General features: G+C 51.2%; 1 protein-coding gene across 1 annotated transcript in view; it reads right to left on the bottom strand.

Moving 5' to 3' along the window:
• The window catches only part of CDHR2 (cadherin related family member 2), a 47,981-nt gene that overhangs the window by 11,459 nt on the left and 17,011 nt on the right, over nucleotides 1-19,511 (bottom strand). Inside the window, exons 5-16 of the mRNA XM_075542726.1 lie at nucleotides 18,111-18,197; nucleotides 14,885-14,974; nucleotides 13,896-14,021; nucleotides 13,664-13,810; nucleotides 13,504-13,579; nucleotides 13,288-13,403; nucleotides 12,950-13,183; nucleotides 4,525-4,680; nucleotides 4,272-4,433; nucleotides 3,958-4,019; nucleotides 3,460-3,703; nucleotides 1,504-1,743 (exon numbers count right to left, since the gene is read on the bottom strand). Coding sequence (XP_075398841.1) covers nucleotides 1,504-1,743; nucleotides 3,460-3,703; nucleotides 3,958-4,019; nucleotides 4,272-4,433; nucleotides 4,525-4,680; nucleotides 12,950-13,183; nucleotides 13,288-13,403; nucleotides 13,504-13,579; nucleotides 13,664-13,810; nucleotides 13,896-14,021; nucleotides 14,885-14,974; nucleotides 18,111-18,197 — 1,740 coding nt within the window. The remainder of the gene's footprint in view (nucleotides 1-1,503; nucleotides 1,744-3,459; nucleotides 3,704-3,957; nucleotides 4,020-4,271; nucleotides 4,434-4,524; nucleotides 4,681-12,949; nucleotides 13,184-13,287; nucleotides 13,404-13,503; nucleotides 13,580-13,663; nucleotides 13,811-13,895; nucleotides 14,022-14,884; nucleotides 14,975-18,110; nucleotides 18,198-19,511) is intronic.

The raw sequence follows: 19,511 nt of genomic DNA, 5'->3' as shown, positions 1-19,511 counted from the left end.
CTTGGGCAGGCACCCTTGGGCGCTCTGGCCCCCCCAGGTCTGCTCCAGGTCCCAGGGGACTCTCTAGAGGGTGACATCCTGGGGGGTATCTATTTGCTTTCAGCCTTTCCTATTGTGACACTAGACTAAACAGCTTTGGAAGTGGGGTTTGCTCTGCCTTAACTAGAGGTGGGTGTATTTTCAGAGTGATTTCCTGACAATGGAGTTGCTGGCTTGACGACACCATGACCAGCTGCCTCTTGGGGCCATCCTCAGTCTCGGTAGGGTTAAGAGCATCGCTCTGAGGCCAAGCCGGCTCTACCCCTGGTCCCCATGTGACTTGGACCCCTCTGAACCCCAGTGTCCCCAACTGCAAACTGGGGATGACAGATTCCACTCACAGGACTGTGTGACAACCAGCTCCTGGAGGCGCAGAGACGTGGCTCACTTCTAAGTTCAATGCTACTTCCTCCCCACACTGTACCATGCCCCGCATGGCCAACACACACTTCTGCTTCTATCGGTTTGTCTGTTTGCTTGGGTTTTATGTTTTTCTCTGAGGTCTCTTTTTTTTTTCCTCCCACAATCCTGAGGTCTCTTTTATTGATATGAAAAAACAAACAGGCCCATCCCAACCCCGTAGGGTGCAGTGGCAGAGGCTGTGCCTGCCCAACACAGGGAGTTGCTGCTCCCGTCACAGACATGGTAGAGGTGCATAGTTATTGCACGTTTCCAGAAGAAGGTGGCATATGGGCTGGTGCAGCCCTAGAATCCCGCTCCATGACCCGAGGCTGCTTCGGCAGCTCCGTTTCCTCTTCAATGCAATGGCGAGGGCCGTGTACAGTAAATAATATGCCAAAACCCACCAGCCCCATTGCTGTCTGTTCTAATTCCCAGGGACCCTAGAGGACTGAACAGAACTGTCCCTGCAAGTCTCTACAGGAGTACAAAGCAGAAAGCCTCATCTTTATTCCATGGAACCACTGGTGGCTTTGAACTGCTGACCTTGAGGTTAGCAGACCAACGCATAATCCACTACACCACCAGGTATCCTTAGTGGCCCTGTAGGATGGAGTAGAACTGCTCCATAGGGCTCCCAGGGCTGTAAATATCTATGGGACCAGACAGCCTCATCTTTCTCCCAAGGAGCAGAAGGTGGATTTGTGCCTCTGAGCTTTTGGTTAGCAGCCTGCTTAATCCATGAGCCACTCAGGGTCCTGGAAGAGAACATAGGGAGTGCTTTCTCTCCCCTTCTCTGCCCTTGATTGGTGGCAGGAGGCTTCCAGGTAAAACCTTATGAACTAGTAGGAGGGCTAACACCCAGAGCCCCTGTGTGCCAGGCTGGATCCTAAATCCATCTATGGGTTAAAGTGCACCATCTTTGCATTCTGTTTGTCCCAGGACCCTCTTACCTGCCACACTGCAAAGGGCAGAAATGTGACCTAGGACCAGGGAGCCCCCAATGCAGGGTCAGCAGGCTGTGAGGCTGTCCCAGCACCCAGCCCCAGCTGAGCCTGGCCTTACCTCTACGTTGATGGTGACATTAACCTCCGTGCTGAGAACAGGCATGCCACTGTCAGCCACGCACACTGTCAACACGATGCGACCCCCCAGGGCAGGGTCGATGGCCTCGCGGTCCAGGGGCTCCAGATTTGTCAGGAGCCCTGTGCTGGCATTCACTGAAAAGTTTTGGCTGTAGGGGCCGGGCAGCAGGCTGAAGTGCAGGCGGCTGTTGTTGGTGTTGGGCTCGTCCTCGTCGTGGGCCTGGGGAGATGGGTTGGCATCAGCATCAGCACCAGGCAGCCTCCAGGCTCCCAGCTCCTCCTCACTGACTTGGGCCAGGATGTTGGTCTAGCTCCCAGCCTCAGCCTCCTAGCTAAGAGGATCAGATCAGGAGTTTGCCAGAGCTTTCTGCCAGTCACTGACTGCACACCTTCCATGCACCAGGCCTTTCCTGTGGAGTAGCACTCTAGCGGGGAGGACCATAAACCAGAGTGGAGCCAACAGAATTCTGAGTTTCCCATGATGTACACTTTGATGCTATATTTTTAATACAGTGAATGCCTCATCCAGTGTGTGTGTGTGTGTGTGTGTGTGTGTGTGTGTGTGTGTGTGTGTGTGTGTGTGTGTGTTTGCCCTGCTAGGGATCTGAACACATGCTTGCTGGAACCTGTGTATAATCCAGCCCAGACGGCAATCCATGCCACAGGGCCTTTGCACATGCTGTTCTTGCCACGATACCTTCTCCACCTGACTCTTCCTCTGGGCACACCCTAGCCCCTGAGCTACCCTTGAGAAGCACAGGTGGTAATGTGAGGGACTATCAGGTGCCTCCCCTCACCTGTGAGTCACCTGGTGGCAAGAACTGTAGTGGATTAGCCTGCGGGACAGCCACTGTTCTGCAAATGTGACTTGGAAGGCACAGCTGGGATAGTCTAACTTGGAACATGGTCTTGATTCCAGCTCTGTTGGGATCTTGTTCATTAAATGCTTCCTCTGTGAGAGGTCACAGCTGGTTTTTCCAAAAGCCTGATGCTGTGTGTTGGGTCCTCCGCCCTCCAGCCAGCTCATTTACCCCACTCCCTGGGGCCCACACTGTGTCAGGTGGGGTGTCAAGCTTGCAGGGACAAGTCGGAGATGCTCCATGCCACAAAAAGCTCCGGGCCTAGGGTAAGAAGCCTCAGGGATCAAGGAGAAGGGCCCTGGTTTCGGAACCAGAGAGGCCTGGGCTCCAGCTCAGCCCTGCTATGTATTCGCTGTGCACCTGCAGAGAAGCCACTGGCCCTCTCTGAGCCTTCCGTGCTCTCCCGCCGGGATTGGGGATAATCTGGCCTAGAGGCCCAAGGACAGACAAGGAAGAGGGGGCTCTGTGGCCATGTGACTGCCATTCTGTGGGTCTGGTATCCTGCATCTCACAAGTGTCCCTTCTCAGTGCCCACGGGCGATTCTTCTCATGTTTTCGTGACCAAGAAAGAAGTTTCTCTGCAGCCGCTAGTGGCATTTTCATCCCAAAGACTGTGAAGCTGACCACTGCTCACGTTTCCTTTTTCAGTCAGGCTGCTAGGAGGCGAAGGGCTGCCTTTACAGCTCCTCTCTGCCAGCGTGAGGCCCTGGGTTCTAACTCCACCTCCAGGCCCTTCCACAGTGCCACCCTTGTTTTCTCAGCATCCTCAAGTATCTCTGTATTTTAACTCCCCCCCCCACCCCTTCAAATCATCTCTCTAGAGCGAGGCAGGGTCATGAAGGAATGGAATGAGTTGGAGGGTCTGCTCTGGGTTGGCTCTGCACAGAGCACTTGGTGAATGATTGCATTCTTCCCCATGCCCCTCTGGCTCCTTGGTCCGGTGAACCCCATTCTCCTGAGAAGAAGCAGAGGCTCAGAGAGGCTGAGCCACTTTCTCAGACCCACACTGCAACAGAGCGCAGCAGGACCGCAGAGTCGGCTCTTCCCGGGCCACCCTGCCCGGGGCTGGCTGGCACCTGGATGGTCAAGGAGACATGGTCCCGCTCCTCCTGGACAAAGATGTTGTAGGAGCCGCTGACCACAGGCGGATTGTCATTGATGTCCAGCAAGTGGATCTCTAAGGTGGTCGTGTCCGACAGGTTCCCGCCGTCCTTGGCCTGCAGCGTAAGGATGTACTCGGCCTGCCTCTCTCGGTCCAGTAAGGTGCTGTCCCTCACGGTCACCGTCCCTGTGTTGGCATCCACCTCGAAGATGTTATCCCTGTACGGAGCCACCAGGATCATGGATGAAAACTCGGGGGACCCAGGGCCATCGAGGTTCAGATAAGCCACCAAAGAGATTTGAGCACATCCCATACAAATTTGCCATATGTTTATACTAAAAGGTGACGCGGGCTTTCTCTGAAATGCACAGATGGTCTTTTATCTGTAATCCAAGCCTTGCAGTGAGGCAGAAAGTCTTAAGCTCTGCCTGCCCACCTGTCTGCCCACTGCCTTCCAACCCTGACACCTTACCTGTTCCCCTGGGTCAGGGCATAGGTGATGTGGCCGCCCTCACCTGTGTCCGGGTCAGTGGCCTGGGAGGCAAAGAGATGACAGGGGCACATTTTGAAAGCAGTGGCATTGGCTATCAGCACTCCAATGATTGGGGACAGAGCTATCCTGCTTCCTGACACAAAGAGAGAATGCCCCCAAGACACACCCAAGGACACACACACACACCCTGTGCACACACTCACAGGCATGCTGCTTGCTCAGAACTAGTGACTCTGGCTGTTGCAGAGGCTCAGGCCACAGTCCCCAGCCCAGCTGTGCCCCACATCACTCACATGAATGCTATCGGTGATCACAAAGCCATTGTCACAGTGCTCTGGCACAGTGAAGACATACAGAGGCTTTGGGAATTCGGGTCTGTTGTCGTTGATGTCTATGATGCGGATGGTCACAGTAGCCGTGGAAGAGTCCTTGCTGACCCAGTCGGTGGCCACCACCTGCAGGCCGGGAACCGGCAGCACACTGAGATCAGACTTCCCTGGCCTCCCCTCCCCCCCCCCCCCCGAGCCCAAGCCCCTGGGTCCTCACCTGCACCACCATCACGGTCCACTTTTCATAGTCCACCAGCTCGGAGTTCCTTACCAGCACCTGAACTTCCGCGGAGTTTACAGCCCGCTCAGGGGCGACACTGAAGGCTGCCGCTTCAGGGCCTCTCAGGGAGAGCAAGAAGGTTCCGTTGCTGCCCTGGTGAAGGCAGGCTGTTTAAGTAGGGATTCATCCCCCTGTAATGCAGCCACCTCATCTTTCCCCCAACCTTTGACTCAGGCTCCTGCCTCAGGAAGCCCAGCCCGCTGAGGTCTCATGACAGCGGTGCTGTCAGAGGCCAGAGGGAGAAGGAAGGAGGCCCAAGGGACCTGCCCTGGTCACACATCCCAGAACTTGTGGCACTGGGTGTCCCAGAGCTGGGGTGGGTTGACAGAGCCCGGACATGTACTCCATCAAAGTATCAGTATCAGCCCTCCTCAGTGCGCGTTGGGCTGCAATCCGCAAGGTCAGCAGTTCAAAATCACCAGCTGCTTCTTGGGAGAAAGATGGACCTTTCTACTGCCTTAAAGAGTTACAGTGTCAGAAACTCACAGAGAGAAGCCTGTCCTACAGAGTTGCTATGAGCTGGCATCGACTTGATGGCAGTCAGTTTTGGAATTACCACCCACCACTCATCATCGACCAATCCCAAACACCAACACCTGGCACCATCCAACGCTCACCACCACTCTGCAACTCAATACTGCTGTGGGAATTACTTGATATGGCTCTTCTAGCAGTAGTCTTTGTACTCCCACCAAACAACTGAATGGGACCAGGCAAATCAGATGGATGGAATTCTAACAGGGATTGGTCGCTTTTGTCATTCTGCTGGGTATAAAACGTGGTGGTTCTCACTGCTATCAAGAAAGAAGAGCCAACCGTAGAGCACATTCCTTGGACCCTGAGATCCCTGCAAGCGGAACTTCTTGGACCCAGGAGACACAGAGCTGAAACACCAGGGGAGGTGCAGAGAGAGGAGTGGCGGCGGCAGAATCGGGAGCTACAACAGGCCACAGAGTGGCATGCTTCATCCTCCTCAGAGTAGCACTTCTGGGCAGAAGGCTTGCTACTACTGAAGGGGTGGGGCATGGAGTGAGAGTGAAGCTGATGGTAGAGTAGAGTCTCCCTTGAGCAAGTATTGGCCGTGATAAAGTGGCTTTGGAACACTTTGCTGAGCAGAGCAGAGGACAAAGGGCCTTGTGGCTGAGAGGCCAAAGACCAGAAAGAGGCTGCCTGCAGACACAACAGAGAAAAGGCACTCCTGACCAGAAGAACTGTATCCTGAGCATTTCTTATCCTGAATTGTAACCCATCAAGTTCCCTAATAAACCCCATAATCATGAATATTGCCTGTGCAAATGATCAAACCCAGTGGAGAGTGGTGTAAGAGAGTCAGTTGCTGTCAGATTGGTAAAAAATAGGTTGGCATAGACATATCTGACCTCTGCCTCATAGGAATGGGCCTTAGGTTGATGTTGAGTTTGATACTCATTCCAGCTTATGAAGTTAGAGGAGAGTAGATATTTCCCCCTTGCCATATCTTCAAACCACCCTCCACTCAACCCCAGCCAGGAACCCAACACTGCTCTCCATTCAACACCCATACCCACCAACATCATCTGTCTGTCACACAACACCAACCACCAATTCAACATACCATTCCCTCCAAACCAATCACAATCACCACCAAGGACTACAATGTGAAAATTCTTAGAAGGAAACACAGGGGCATGGCTGCAGAGCCGAGTTATTAATGGCGGATTATCCAAAATGACTACAAAGTATGAACGGTGAAAGATAAATGAGATGAAAGAGCTCTCATAAAAGAGAACTATTTTGTTCACCAGAGGACTTTACTAACACAGTGACAAGATAGCCTGAATTGGGATACAACACTCAGAAGCCACACATCCAGTGAGGATCTAGGGTCAAAAAAATATATTTCAAAGCTCTACAACTTGACAACAAAAAGATAAACATCCAATAAAAAAACCACAAATGACTGGTGGAACTCTACCAAAAAGGCTTTCAAAGGGACAAAAAGCACAAGGAAGGTCCTCGGCCTCGTTAGCAAAAATCAGTTGCCTCTGAGTAGATTCTGACTCATGGTGTTCCTAGAGGATAGGTTCAGAAAAGTCTCTCGACCTTGCCCTTGAGCACAGAACCAAGTGAATGGAAGAGATGGTGTAGAAGGGCCGGACAGAAGACGTCAGAAGGAGCTCCCAAAGGGAGCGCCCGGAGAAGGCGGAGTACCGTGATGCACTGTGATGAAAGCCAAACAGGACAAACACCCTTACGCTTCTCAAGTGGAAAGAACGGAAGAAAACAAATGAAGTCTTGTGTTCAAACATCAAAGGTTCCTCTGGGCAAAACATGGGGCAACACAAAACGCATCTAAAGCAAGTGAGTGGAGCACACACAGTCACTGTGCCAAAAAGAACTGGTCGACATGCAACCATTTCAAGAAGTCGGATAAGACGAAGAACCCATCTTATTGAAGGAAAAGTTCAAGTTGCCCTGAAGGCACAGGGAAAAAACAAGACTCCAGAAAGCGTTGTCCTGAGAGGCTTCAAAACAGAGGTGCAGCACTGGAAAGACAGCCACCAGGAGAACTGACTGGAAGCGATCCATAGCCGTGACCATTCCAAAGAAAGGTGATGTAATGGAATGTCGGAATTATCCAACAATATCATTAATCTTATACACAAGTAAAATTTTTAAAAATCATTTTTACTGGGTGCTCTTACAGCTCTTATAACATTCCATACACCAATTGTATCGAGCATATTTGTATCTATGTTGCCATCATCATTTCCAAAACCTTTTCTACTTGTGCCCCTGGTATAAGCTTCTCCTTTTTCCCCACCCTCCCACCTTCATGAATCCTTGATGACGTCTCATGAATATTGATATTCACACAAGTAAATTTTGTTGAAAAGAATTCAAAATTGGTGTAACAGGACATTCATTGGCAGGGAGCTGCCTGAAATTCAAGCTGGATGCAGAAGAGGATGTGAATTGGGGCTGAAAGCCGAGCACCATAAAGATGCTTTCTTGTGCGTTATTGACTAAGCAAAGACCTGCGACTCTGTGGATCACAGCAGGTGAGGGATGACATTGCAAAGAATGGGACTTCAAGAACACGCCGTCGTGCGCATGTAGAATCCATGCCTAGATCCAAAGGCAGTTGTTTGAAGAGAACAAGCAGAAACGTACTGAACGGCTTTAAATCAGGATAGGTGTTCATTAGGATTGTATCCTTTCACCATACTTATTCAATCTGTGAACACATTATCTAAGAAGTGGGACTAAATGAAGAAGCAGAATGGGAGGAAGACTCATTCACAACCTCTGACCTGCGGAGTGCACAACTTCGCTTGCTGAAATGGAAGAGGGTGTGAAGCACAGACTACAGCCTTCGGTAGAGCTTACACTTCAGTGTCACTAAAGCTAAATCCTCCCAACTGGACCAATGGACAACAACATGTTCAGTGGAGAGAAGAGTGGAGTCGTCAGGGAGTTTATTTTACTTGGATCCACAATCAACGCGCCTGGAAGCAGCAGAGAAGAAATAATGAACACATTTAGGCAAATCTGCTGCAAAGACCTCTTTAAAGTATTTAAAAGACAAGGTATCATTTGAGGCCTAAGGTGACCCAAGCCAAGTATTATCAATCATCTCCTATACATGGGAAAGCTGGGCAACAAGTTAAGGAAGACCAAAGAAGAGTTGATGCCTTTGAATTAGGGTGTTGGTTGAATAATACTATATATACCATGGACTTCCAGAAGAACGAATACGTGTGTCTTGGAAGAAGTGCAGCTAAAATGCTCCTTAGACACAAGAGTGGTGAGGCTTTATCTCGCGTCCCTGGAGAAGAACATCATGCTGGGTAAAGTTAAGCCCCTTCGAGTCTGCTTTCACCCATAGCAACCGTATGCCCAATAGAACAAAACACTGCCCGGTCCGGCTCCATCCTCACAATTGTTCCTGTGCTCAGCCCACTGTCGCAGCCGCTGCATCATCCATCACCTTGAGGGCCTTCCTCTTTTTTGCTGCCCTTCTCCTTTCCCAAGCGTGATGTTGGACTGGTCTTTCCTGACAACATGTCAGAAGTGTGCAAGATGAAGTCTTGCCATCCTTGCCTCTAGGGAGCACGCTGGCTGTACTTCTTCTAAGACAGATAGTTTGGAACAGGGCTCAAATGTAACAGCAATTGTGCAGACGGAGCAGGAGCAGGCTGCTTCCTTCTGGTCCCCATAGGTTTGTTTTGATGAAGAACCCGCTCCGCGGTGCCTCACGTCAAAAGAGCAGTGCAGAGCTGCCCCACAGGGCCTCCAAGGCTGTAATCCTTGTGGAATCAGACTGCCACGTCTTTCTCCCACAGAGTGGCTGGGGGTTTGAACCACTGACCTTTCTGCTTTTGACCACGACACGCTCAGGGTACAATTGGCTATTACCAAAGTTGCAAGTCTTCCAGAAGCAGGCAGCCACATGTTGATTCTGCAGAGCAGTTGCCTGGTCGATTTGAACGGCCGACCTTTCCGTTCGCAGCCACGTGCTTAGCCACTGTGCCACTGAGGTTCCTTCCATCAGCCACGAGGGAGAGGCAAATAAGCACAATGAGAGGCGAACTCGCCTCCCTCAGAACAGCGTGGATCGAAAACGAAAACACACAGCAAAGGAGCAGCAGCAGGCGCTGGTGAGGTAGAGGTGGGGGAGCCGACACCACCCCACCTCCCCGGGGCAGGGGAGAACGCGAAGTGGAGCAGCCACTGTGGGGAACAGCCGGCTGGTCCTTAGGAAGGTGAGCTCAGGAGTACCCTATGGTTTGGGACTCTCAGTTCTAGCTGGGCACCCCGAAGGGATGAGAGCTGGACATATACTCAACCAAAAGCCTGCTCACCCATGAGCACAGCTGCGCTCCCGACCTGGGGAGCCTCCAGGATGAACGGTGAACAAAGTGTGCTACAGACACACCATGGAGTATTCCCCAGCTGGTAAGAGAAACAGGGCCCTGGAGGTGGAGTGTTTACCAGCTGCGCCACTAACCACATGGACGGTAGTTCGAAACCATCCACTCTCTGGGAGGAAGAGGAGACTCCTACTCCTGTCAAGAGTTACAGTCTCAGAAACCCACAGGGGCAGGTCTACCTTGTCCTATGGTCTCTAGATGAGTCAGAATTGACTCAGTGGCAGTGATAAAATGAAATGCAATCTTGATCCAGGCCAAGATACGGATTAATCTTGAGGAAGTATGTTGTGCTGGGTAAAATGAGCCCGTTGCAAAAGCCCAAATACGATTTCATCTTGTTTACTTGAAAACAGCAAATACATAGAAACCAAAGCTTCTTCGTGGCAGCAGGGGGAGAGAGCGGGGTTTTGCATAAGGAGCACTGAGCGTCAGTTCGTGGTGACAGGACGGCTGGAAAGGACAGCAAGGGTGGCTGCACAGCGTGGACTCAAAGTCACGGAAACACCTGTGTTGCTGTGGCTGTTAGCTACATGCCAACTGCTGGTCCATCCCAACTCATGACAGCAACCACCACCACCCCACCCCACCCCACCCCCTGCCCAGAGTAGAACGGCTCCCCAGGGAAGCCCAGCTCCAGGCTTGCCTCCTAAGGTGCCTCAGGATGGGCTCAAACCACCAACCTTTTGGCTAGCAGCCAAGCACTTAATTATATGCATCATCCCGGGACTCCTAGAAATTGGGAATGGAGAGTGCTGTGTATATTTTCACCACAATTTAAAAACAAACAAACCCAACCGTCAACTCCCCATCACTTCTCAACCTCTCCCAGCCCAACACTACTCTCTTGATAACATCTGACACCAATTCACGCTGGGGTCGATGCCAGCCGCCACTTTCAGGCTGCGTTCCACCTCGTGTCAACCAGCCACTCAGCACCGCCTGCTCCTCCAGACCACCCACCCACCTGCCACAGCCTCATGTCTCTACCGCTCGGCAACGTGGATTCACTCAATCATAACCTACCAGTTCCGAACACCATCCACAGTCACTTATCATTTGATACCACCCAAATTACCCCTCCCTCCATGTCAACCTCCCCACATCTGATTGGCTCTCCCTTTGGACACGTTTAAAGTTCGAACAGGTTTTTTACAAAATGAAGAGGAATTAGGTAAACACAACAGGTTTGCCTTAGTTATAGTTGGGTACTTAGCCAACTAGTTTATAAATTTAAAAAATAAAAAGCAAGGTTTAATTTCTCCTCAAAAAAGAAAAAAAAAAAGGAAGGGGAAATACATGTGGGTGAAGCCTCCAGTGAGTCTCCACTGAACACGGAGAAGGATGGGCACAGGCTTGCTGTCCTACTGAATGCCCTGGAATGGACAGGGTAGCTAGGTTACAATCTAACATCTTATCAGTTGATCTCTATTTTGACCCATTTTAATGTGTTTAATGTTTTCTTTTCAACCTGTGTTTTTCTCTATTTTATTTCATTATTGTTGTTAGCTTTTTCAACTCTTTGTTTTTTGGGGTTGTTTTTTTTTTACTCTTTGTTTGGTATGTTTTTCGGTATATGAACTCCAGGATGGGTGAATCTACAGAAACAGTACCTGGATTCATGGTTCCTAATAACAAGGAGTACAAGAAAAATGGAAATGTTCTACAATTGATTGTGAGAGTGATTGTACAACTCTCCTAGACATTATTGAACTGTATGATGTTTGGATTGTGTTCCAATAAAATTGTTATATCAACCTCTTTTTAAAAGTACCTTCCAACTTCATAGTCAACACTGCATATTTCCAATGCTCAATCCCCCTGTCATTGAGTTGATTCTGACTCACAGTGACCCTGCAGGACAGATTGGAACTGCCCCTGTGGGTGTCTGAGACTGTAGCTCTTGATGGGAGTGGACAGCCCTCTCTTTCTGGTTCCCAAATGCTCAACATTACCTCCCATCCACTGACCACTCAGCAGTATTCCACCTCCTGCACCACCCATCATCATACTCTGCTAGTGCAAGCGAGATTCCACCCAACATTGCCCACTCTTCTGCTCCAACCTCCACTTTACACCAATTCCATAGAGATTTAGAGCCTCAGAAACCCTAGGGAACAGTTCTACTCATATAGCAATAGACTTGGTTTTGAGTTTTTGCTTTTTCTATTCAACACTATCTAGACTCGCCCTGTACACAATACCGTCTATCAACTCAACATCACTGTCGCCACTGTCTAGACTCACCCTGTACACAATACTATCAAGTCAACATCACTCTCATCACTGTCTAGACTCACCCTGTACACAATACCATCTACCAACTCAACATCACTCTCCACTGTCTAGACTCACCCTGTATACAGTAGCATCTATCAACTCAACATCACTCTCACCACTGTCTAGACTTACCCTGTACACAATACCGTCTATCAACTCAACATCACTCTCACCACTGTCTAGACTCGCCCTGTACACAATACCGTCTACCAACTCAACATCACTCTCACCACTGTCTAGACTCGCCCTGTACACAATACCGTCTACCAACTCAACATCACTGTCGCCACTGTCTAGACTCACCCTGTACACAATACTATCAAGTCAACATCACTCTTACCACTGTCTAGACTCACCCTGTACACAATACCATCTACCAACTCAACATCACTCTCACCACTGTCTAGACTCACCCTGTACACAATACCGTCTATCAACTCAACATCACTCTCTCCACTGTCTAGACTCGCCCTGTACACAATACCGTCTACCAACTCAACATCACTCTCACCACTGTCTAGACTCACCCTGTACACAATACCGTCTATCAACTCAACATCACTCTCTCCACTGTCTAGACTCGCCCTGTACACAATACCGTCTACCAACTCAACATCACTCTTACCACTGTCTAGACTCACCCTGTACACAATACCGTCTATCAGCTCAACATCACTCTCTCCACTGTCTAGACTCGCCCTGTACACAATACCGTCTACCAACTCAACATCACTCTTACCACTGTCTAGACTCATCCTGTACACAATACTGTCTATCAACTCAACATCACTCTCACCACTGTCTAGACTCACCCTGTACACAATACCGTCTACCAACTCAACATCACTCTCCACTGTCTAGACTCACCCTGTACACCATACCATCTACCAACTCAACATCACTCTCACCACTGTCTAGACTCACCCTGTACACCATACTGTCTACCAACTCAACATTACTCAATATCTCCATGGTCACCCAAAACTCCCATTTCCACCTCTGGTCCCTAAGCTGTACATCATCATTCTGTCTCCACCCTGGGCATCCTCACATCCCACATCCTGTTCTCTCAATCAGGCTCTATAGTTCACAGGTAACCACCCTCCTTCCCTCAGCCTTCTGCATTCCATCCCATGCTAACTACTGCCCACTGCCATGCTTCCCCTGCCTACCTTATCTGGGTCGTAGGCCATCAGGGTGAGGTTCTCGATGGGGATGCGGACCGATGCATGCTCATACACAAAGCCAGTGAAGTTGACTTGGGCCTCTTCGGGTGTGAAGGTGCAGTTCAGGAAGGTGCAGTCGAAAAACTCAGGTTTGTGGTCATTGGCATCTGTCACCCTCAGCGTGACCCAGATGCTCACCTTGGCTTCCTGCCTATAGATGTTGAGTTGTTTCTCAGTAGCCTAATGGCAGAGGGCAGAGAGAACCGGTGTTTAGGGAGAGCTGGGATCAAAGGTCAAAGGTTAGGAAGTAGGGGTCCAGCAGGGACCATGAAGCCTGGACTCACCGTAACCTGCACCTGCACCTCCTCATCCTCATTCAGCAGCTGCTCACGGTCTATGGAGCCATTAACGATGATGACCCCGTCGGACTTTATGGCAAACCAGCCGGGCCTTGTGGAGTCTAGTAAGGAAACAGGCGGAACAGATGCCACCATTGGCACTGACAGAAGCCCCACCCTGCCCCTGCCCCAGATCCCAGTCTAGAGGCACCCCGTTCTCACTGGAGATGCTGTAGGTCATAGGGTCATTGATGCCTTTGTCCCTGTCCACAGCCTCCACCTTCAGCACAGAGGTCCCCTGTAAGGAGGCTAGGTCAGGACCCAGAGCCTTTCCTCGGTCCCCTCCACCTCAACCCAGATGCCAGCAGGTCCTTCTGCACACCTTGGGGGCGTTCTCAATCACAGAGGCCACGTACACCTCCCTGACAAACTGGGGGTCCAGGTCAGGCTGGTCAATCACCGTGATGGACAAGATGACGGTGGGGGAGCACAGGATGGTTGCATCATCCATGCCCGTGTCTCCTGAGTCCTGAGAAGAGACACGGAGACCCTTCTGTGACCCAGGGCCACAGCTCCTTATGCCCCTTCGGGCCCCTTGTGGCCACCCTACTCACACACGCCTTCAGCTCCAGCTGGTAGAAAGCGCTCTTGTTGTTGTAGCTGAGATTGTCGTTGAGTAGGATGGAGCCATTGGCCAGGATACTGAAGAGGTGCTGGTTGCCCGCAGTGTCAGGTATGACCTGGAGCAGAGCACATTGAGATCAGGCTCCCGTGGAACATATTGTTCCTGAGGACTTGGGTTCAAATCCCATAGGACATATTGCCTCTGAGAGAGTTGAGTTCAAATCTCAGTTCTGTCGTTGACCGTAACCAAGTCATCTAGCCTCTCTGAGCGTCTGGGACATGAAGTTAGGCGACCAGCTTAGTGGGTTGGAAGGAGTATTCATTGCGATGACATACCCAGCAGGCGTGTACATGGGAAGTTGGTGCTCAATCAACGGGAGCTGTAACTAGCGAATTTGGCATCACGAGAGCTGGGTTCAGAGACCCCTTGTTGTCTGTGTGACTTTGGACAAGACCCAGAGTCTCTCGGAGCCTGTAAAGTCAGACGTGCTCCTGCCACCTGGCGGACTGTCACGAAACTTCACCAAGGGCCTACATAGTTCAGGGGGAAGAAGACACATTCCCCAGTGGGAAACCTCTGTAAGAAAATAAGGCTCAAAAAGAGAGCCTGAGGGAGGGAGGGAGGGAGGGAGGGAGGGAGGGAGGGAGGGAGGGAGGGAGGGAAGGCAAGAAGGAAGGGAGGGAGGGAGGGAGGGAGGGAAGGAAGGCAAGAAGGAAGGAAGGGAGGGAGGGAGGGAGGAAGGAAGGAAGGAAGGAAGGAAGGAAGGAAGGAAGGAAGGAAGGAAGGAAGGAAGGAAAGAGGGAAAGACTCAGATGAGGTCCTAGGAAGGCTTGGGAACAAGACCTGGCCCATCCTCACAGCATCCTCACTATACTCAGGCCTCTGCGGTTGTCTGGGGAGATGCTGCCCCCTGGTGGCCACCTGGAGTGGTCAGTGCCCACATTTTCATCCTGGTCCTCCCCGCATTTTCATACTCACCTTCCCTATGGAGTACACCACCAAGCCCCCAAACCCCGTGTCTTTGTCAACAGCCAACACAGTGGTCACCACAGAGCCGACCGGCAGGGTCTGTGAAGAGGGATTGGTCACTTGTCAGTATAAATCCATCTCTACTTCCTCGTCAACCACCTCCTTGAGTCGGCTTCCTTGACTCAACCACAGGGAGCATGGTAGCACCTGACAGGCGACCCCCAGCCCTTCCCTTCACCTGCTGGCTGGCTGGGGCTTCTGCAGGCAGAGGGCCAACATCCTCGCCTTCTCTCCCCACACAGCCCACCCTCCACCTGGCTGGCATCTGCTCTGCAAAGACCCAGATAAGAGACTGTTCCAACCAAGCTCATGGTGGACTCTTCCCTGCTCAAACGCCCTTGGGGGTTGTTAGAAAAAGGTGAGGCCGTCTGCCACTCCCAGGAAGACTTCCAACCCAAAAAACCTCTGTCAGGTCACTATGAGTTGGAATCAACTGATGGCAGTGAATTTGGGTTTTTGAGCCTGGCCCTGGGACTTCCACATGGTGGCCAAAGACTGCCTCGTGCTCATACTTAAAACCCATTGGTGGGCTTCCCTTCTGCCCAGAATACAGCCCCGCTTGTGTCCAGGGTCCCGTTGCCTTCAGACCACTGCCCACCTCTCTGGTTTCACCTGCTCCACACGCTCCATCTTCCAACCACACTCCCCTCCTAGCTCAAGTGTTACAAGCTCACTCCCACCTCGAGCCTGGGCCCTGGCTGGTCCTCTGCCTGGAACATCTTTTCCTGAAACTCCCTAGGGACCGTCGCTTCTTACCATTCAGGTCTCAACTCAGCGATCACCTACTCAGAGAACCTTTCCTGGACATTGCGCCTCAAGCAGCCTCCACCCCAGCCACCATCTTCCACTTTACTCTGTTGTTTTTTTAACTTTTACTAGGGACTCATACAACTCTTATCACAATCCATACATATACACACATCAATCATATAAAGCACATCTGTACATTCTTTGCCCTCATCATTTTCAAAGCATTTGCTCTCCACTCAAGCCCTTTGCATCAAGTCCTCTTTTTTCCCCTCCCTCCCCGCTCCTCATGAGCCCTTGATAATTTATAAATTATTATTTTGTCATATCTTGCCCTATCCGGAGTCTCCCTTCACCCACTTTTCTGTTGTTCGTCCCCCAGGGAGGAGGTCACATGTAGATCCTTGTAATCGGTTCCCCCTTTCCAACCCACTCACCCTCTACCCTCCCAGTATTGCCCCTCACACCCCTGGTCCTGAAGGGATCATCCACCCTGGATTCCCTGTGCCTCCAGCTCCTATCTGCACCAGTGTACAACCTCTGCCCTATTCAGCCTTGCAAGGTAGAATTCGGATCATGGTAGGGGAGTCAGGGGGGAGGAAGCATTTAGGAACTGGAGGAAAGTTGTATTCTTCATTGGTGCTACATTGCACCCTGACTGACTCATCTCCTCCCCTAGACCCCTCTGTGAGCTTTGGGTCTCCACTCTGCACTTCCCCCTTCATTCACTATGGTAAGATTTTTTCTTTTATGATGATGCCTTATACCTGATTCCTTTGACACCTCATGATCACATAGGCTGATGTGCTTCTTCCATGTGGGCTTTGTTGCTTCTGAGCTAGATGGCCACTTGTTCACCTTCAAGCCTTTAAGACCCCAGACACTATCTCTTTTGATATCTCACTTTACACTGTTTTATGTTCGCCACACAGCTAGCTCACAGCTGCCATCTGATATCATCCTGCTGATTCTATGTCTTTTTAAAAATATATCATTTTATTGGGGGCTCGTACAACTCTTAGCACACTCCATCCATCCATCCATTGTGTCAAGCACATTTGTACACTTGTTGCCCTCATCATTTGCAAAACATTTTCTTTCTACTTGAGCCCTTACTCCTATGTCTTCTTGGGGAGCCCCTGCTCTTCCCTAAAGACTGAGCCACTGAAGACCAAGGACAGGTCTGTCCTGATCTTCCTGTAGCCTCAGCACTAAGAGAGCGCCTGGTGCACAGTAGGTGTAACATCAGAACACATGGAATGACTGTCTGAACCTCTCTGGCCTAATGGGAAGACCCCACATCTTCAGGTCTCCACACCACGTGGCAATTCTAGCACGTCAGTTGGGCTTGCTGACCAGCAACCTGTGGGGAACTTCTCCCACCCACTCCCGCTCCCCATGGACTGCTTCTTCCTGGGAAGGCCTGTGATGTGAACCTAGCGAATGGTAGCATTTCATAGCCTTGATTGGTCCAAGGGTGGACCTGTGACCCTAAATGGGCCAATGAAAGTCAGCCCTGCAGTTGTGACTGGCACCATGGAGCGACAGAGGGTCTCTTCCCATTGAGTTGCAAAGCACGTGGGATATAAACCTACAGCAGGTGGGGACACTTTTCTCACCACCCCCTCCAGGTCTCTCCCTCCCATTCACTCCCAGGACAGAGGCAACGAGAGAAGCAGACTGAGAGGTGGAGAGGAACCTCTTCTTGATGCCCTGGTTTGAGCACCTGGATTCAGCCAGAGCTGAAGCCAAAGTACCTCTAAATTTTTCTGATGCATGGGAATATAAATTCCTTGCTTGCTTGCTTACTTTCATCACTCAAAGCATTCTGATGCAGTATGATTGCTCACCAAAGAGAGTTAGATCACGCTCTCCTCCCCCTCGCCCTGGGTTTTCCCTCCGAAGCTATCCCAGGATGGCCCTCTCTGGTCCTTTCCACGCAGAGGGCTTCTGATAGGCCTCCTCATGCACGTGCACACGCATGCACACACACGCACAGGAATTCTCAACACTCATATTTAAAGAGCTTGGGAGGCTGAGACTCTGGTGGAGAGAGGCCTAAATGCTCGTGAGTTGGAGATAAATCCCAGTCACCTTCTCCCCACAATGGCCCCCTCCCCATAATAATGCCAATTTTAAGATGCCGCTTGCAAGCACATGGTTCCTACGAGACGCTTGAAGGTCAACTGCTTGAAGGCTGTCTGCCTGAAGGCTGTCTGCCATCCAGAGCAATCCGACCACCCATCCTGAAGTCCGGCCCACTCTCTGGTTCCAGTCTGTATGGAAGAGGTGAGCCCGTGCCCCCTTGCCTGGTGTCTCTTTAATGCACTCTTCAATTACACAACTGCCCCTTAGGACCCATTCGGTTGTGGAGGCTGGTACCCCTCCGCCACCCCCACCCACCCCTTTTCACACATGCGTTCGTTACCTCATTGATGCTGATGGAGAAGGTGGTGTTCTCGAAGACAGGAGCATTGTCATTTTTGTCCTCCACAAGCACCTGCAAGGGCTTCTCCTCCTGCAGGTGAGAAAAATCCAGGTGTGTCTGGAAACTGAGTTCGTGAGAAGTCAAGCAGGAGAGGGTGGCGAGGAGGGCAAGGTGGCATGGCCACTCAGGAGGGCAGCTAGGTAGGCATCGTGTAATCAGTTGTCTCCTGAAGCCCCAAGTGTATCTCCTTTGTCACGCTCCAGCACACGCTGCAGATGCTGCTTTTACGCGTCCCAAAGCAGCTTCTGTGCGTGTGCCCGGCCTGAGCCCGGATGCGCTGCACCGTGGGTTCATTAGCAGTGACCTTATGACCGACAGCGCAGCGCCTCATGCCCAGCTGAAGCTTATGGAGCACGCTCATTTTCCCTGTAAGGCGCACACCTTCTCACCCTTAGGAATGCTAGCCAACACGTCGGGGTCACACGGGGGCCTCCCACGTGGCAAGATCGCTGACAAAGTAAAAACGGCAACAGAAACGGGCCAGTACCAAGAGCAGTGGCTCTCAACCTTCCTCATGCCGCGACCCTTTCATACAGTTCCTCGTGTTGTGGGGACCCCCGACCATAAAATCATTTTCATTGCTACTTCATCGCTGTCATTTTGCTACTGTGATGAATCGGGCGACCCCTGTGAAAGGGTCCTTGACCCCAAAGGGGTCACGACCCACAGGTTGAGAACTGCTGCCCGAGCCCCTGAAAGGCCATTTGCTTACAGTCTGAGAGCTGAAACAAGAAAGCAGACGGTGCCTGGTTCCGCGGCCGCCGGCACATGCATGCAGAGCGAGTCTGATTTCCTGCTCTGTGGGGTCTGTCCACGTGTAGTATGAGCACCGTGCATGGTGATTTGGGGGTTACAAATGAGTTTTAGTTGAGTCGACAAAATCACAAGTAGGTGGTCAGAACCCAAGAAGAACGAAGACCCATGGTCATTTGAACTCCAGAGAAGTTGCAGATCTAGAACAAGTGACTCCTGAATCCTCCTTCCTTCAGAGCTGCCGCCTTTCCATCCTTCTGTCCGACACGTTGTCGTTATCAAGAGGCAATCTGCTTCGTGTGTGTTTTCGAGGGAACATGGGCCCAGCCCATCACACAACTGTCCCTCGGGGCTCGGTTTGCCCTGGAGCACAGCTGTGAACTGCCCCGAGGCCCACAGCGGGAGAACCCAGAAAGCTGTCTCTGGGCGCAGGCACGGAGAGCTCACAAGGACCAGGCATTGGGTGGTGGGTCGGAGACAACACGTGGGGTTTGTGCAAGAGGCTGCCCCGTGGGCTTCGGAGGGCACTCTTTCTCCTGTGCAGGCATGCGCGCACCTACGTGTTCACAAGAGGTGTGGGCCAGCCTT

This window comes from Tenrec ecaudatus, chromosome 2 (assembly GCF_050624435.1).
Source record: "Tenrec ecaudatus isolate mTenEca1 chromosome 2, mTenEca1.hap1, whole genome shotgun sequence".
Taxonomy (NCBI): domain Eukaryota; kingdom Metazoa; phylum Chordata; class Mammalia; order Afrosoricida; family Tenrecidae; genus Tenrec; species Tenrec ecaudatus.
This window is presented reverse-complemented; position numbering and strand designations above follow the sequence as displayed.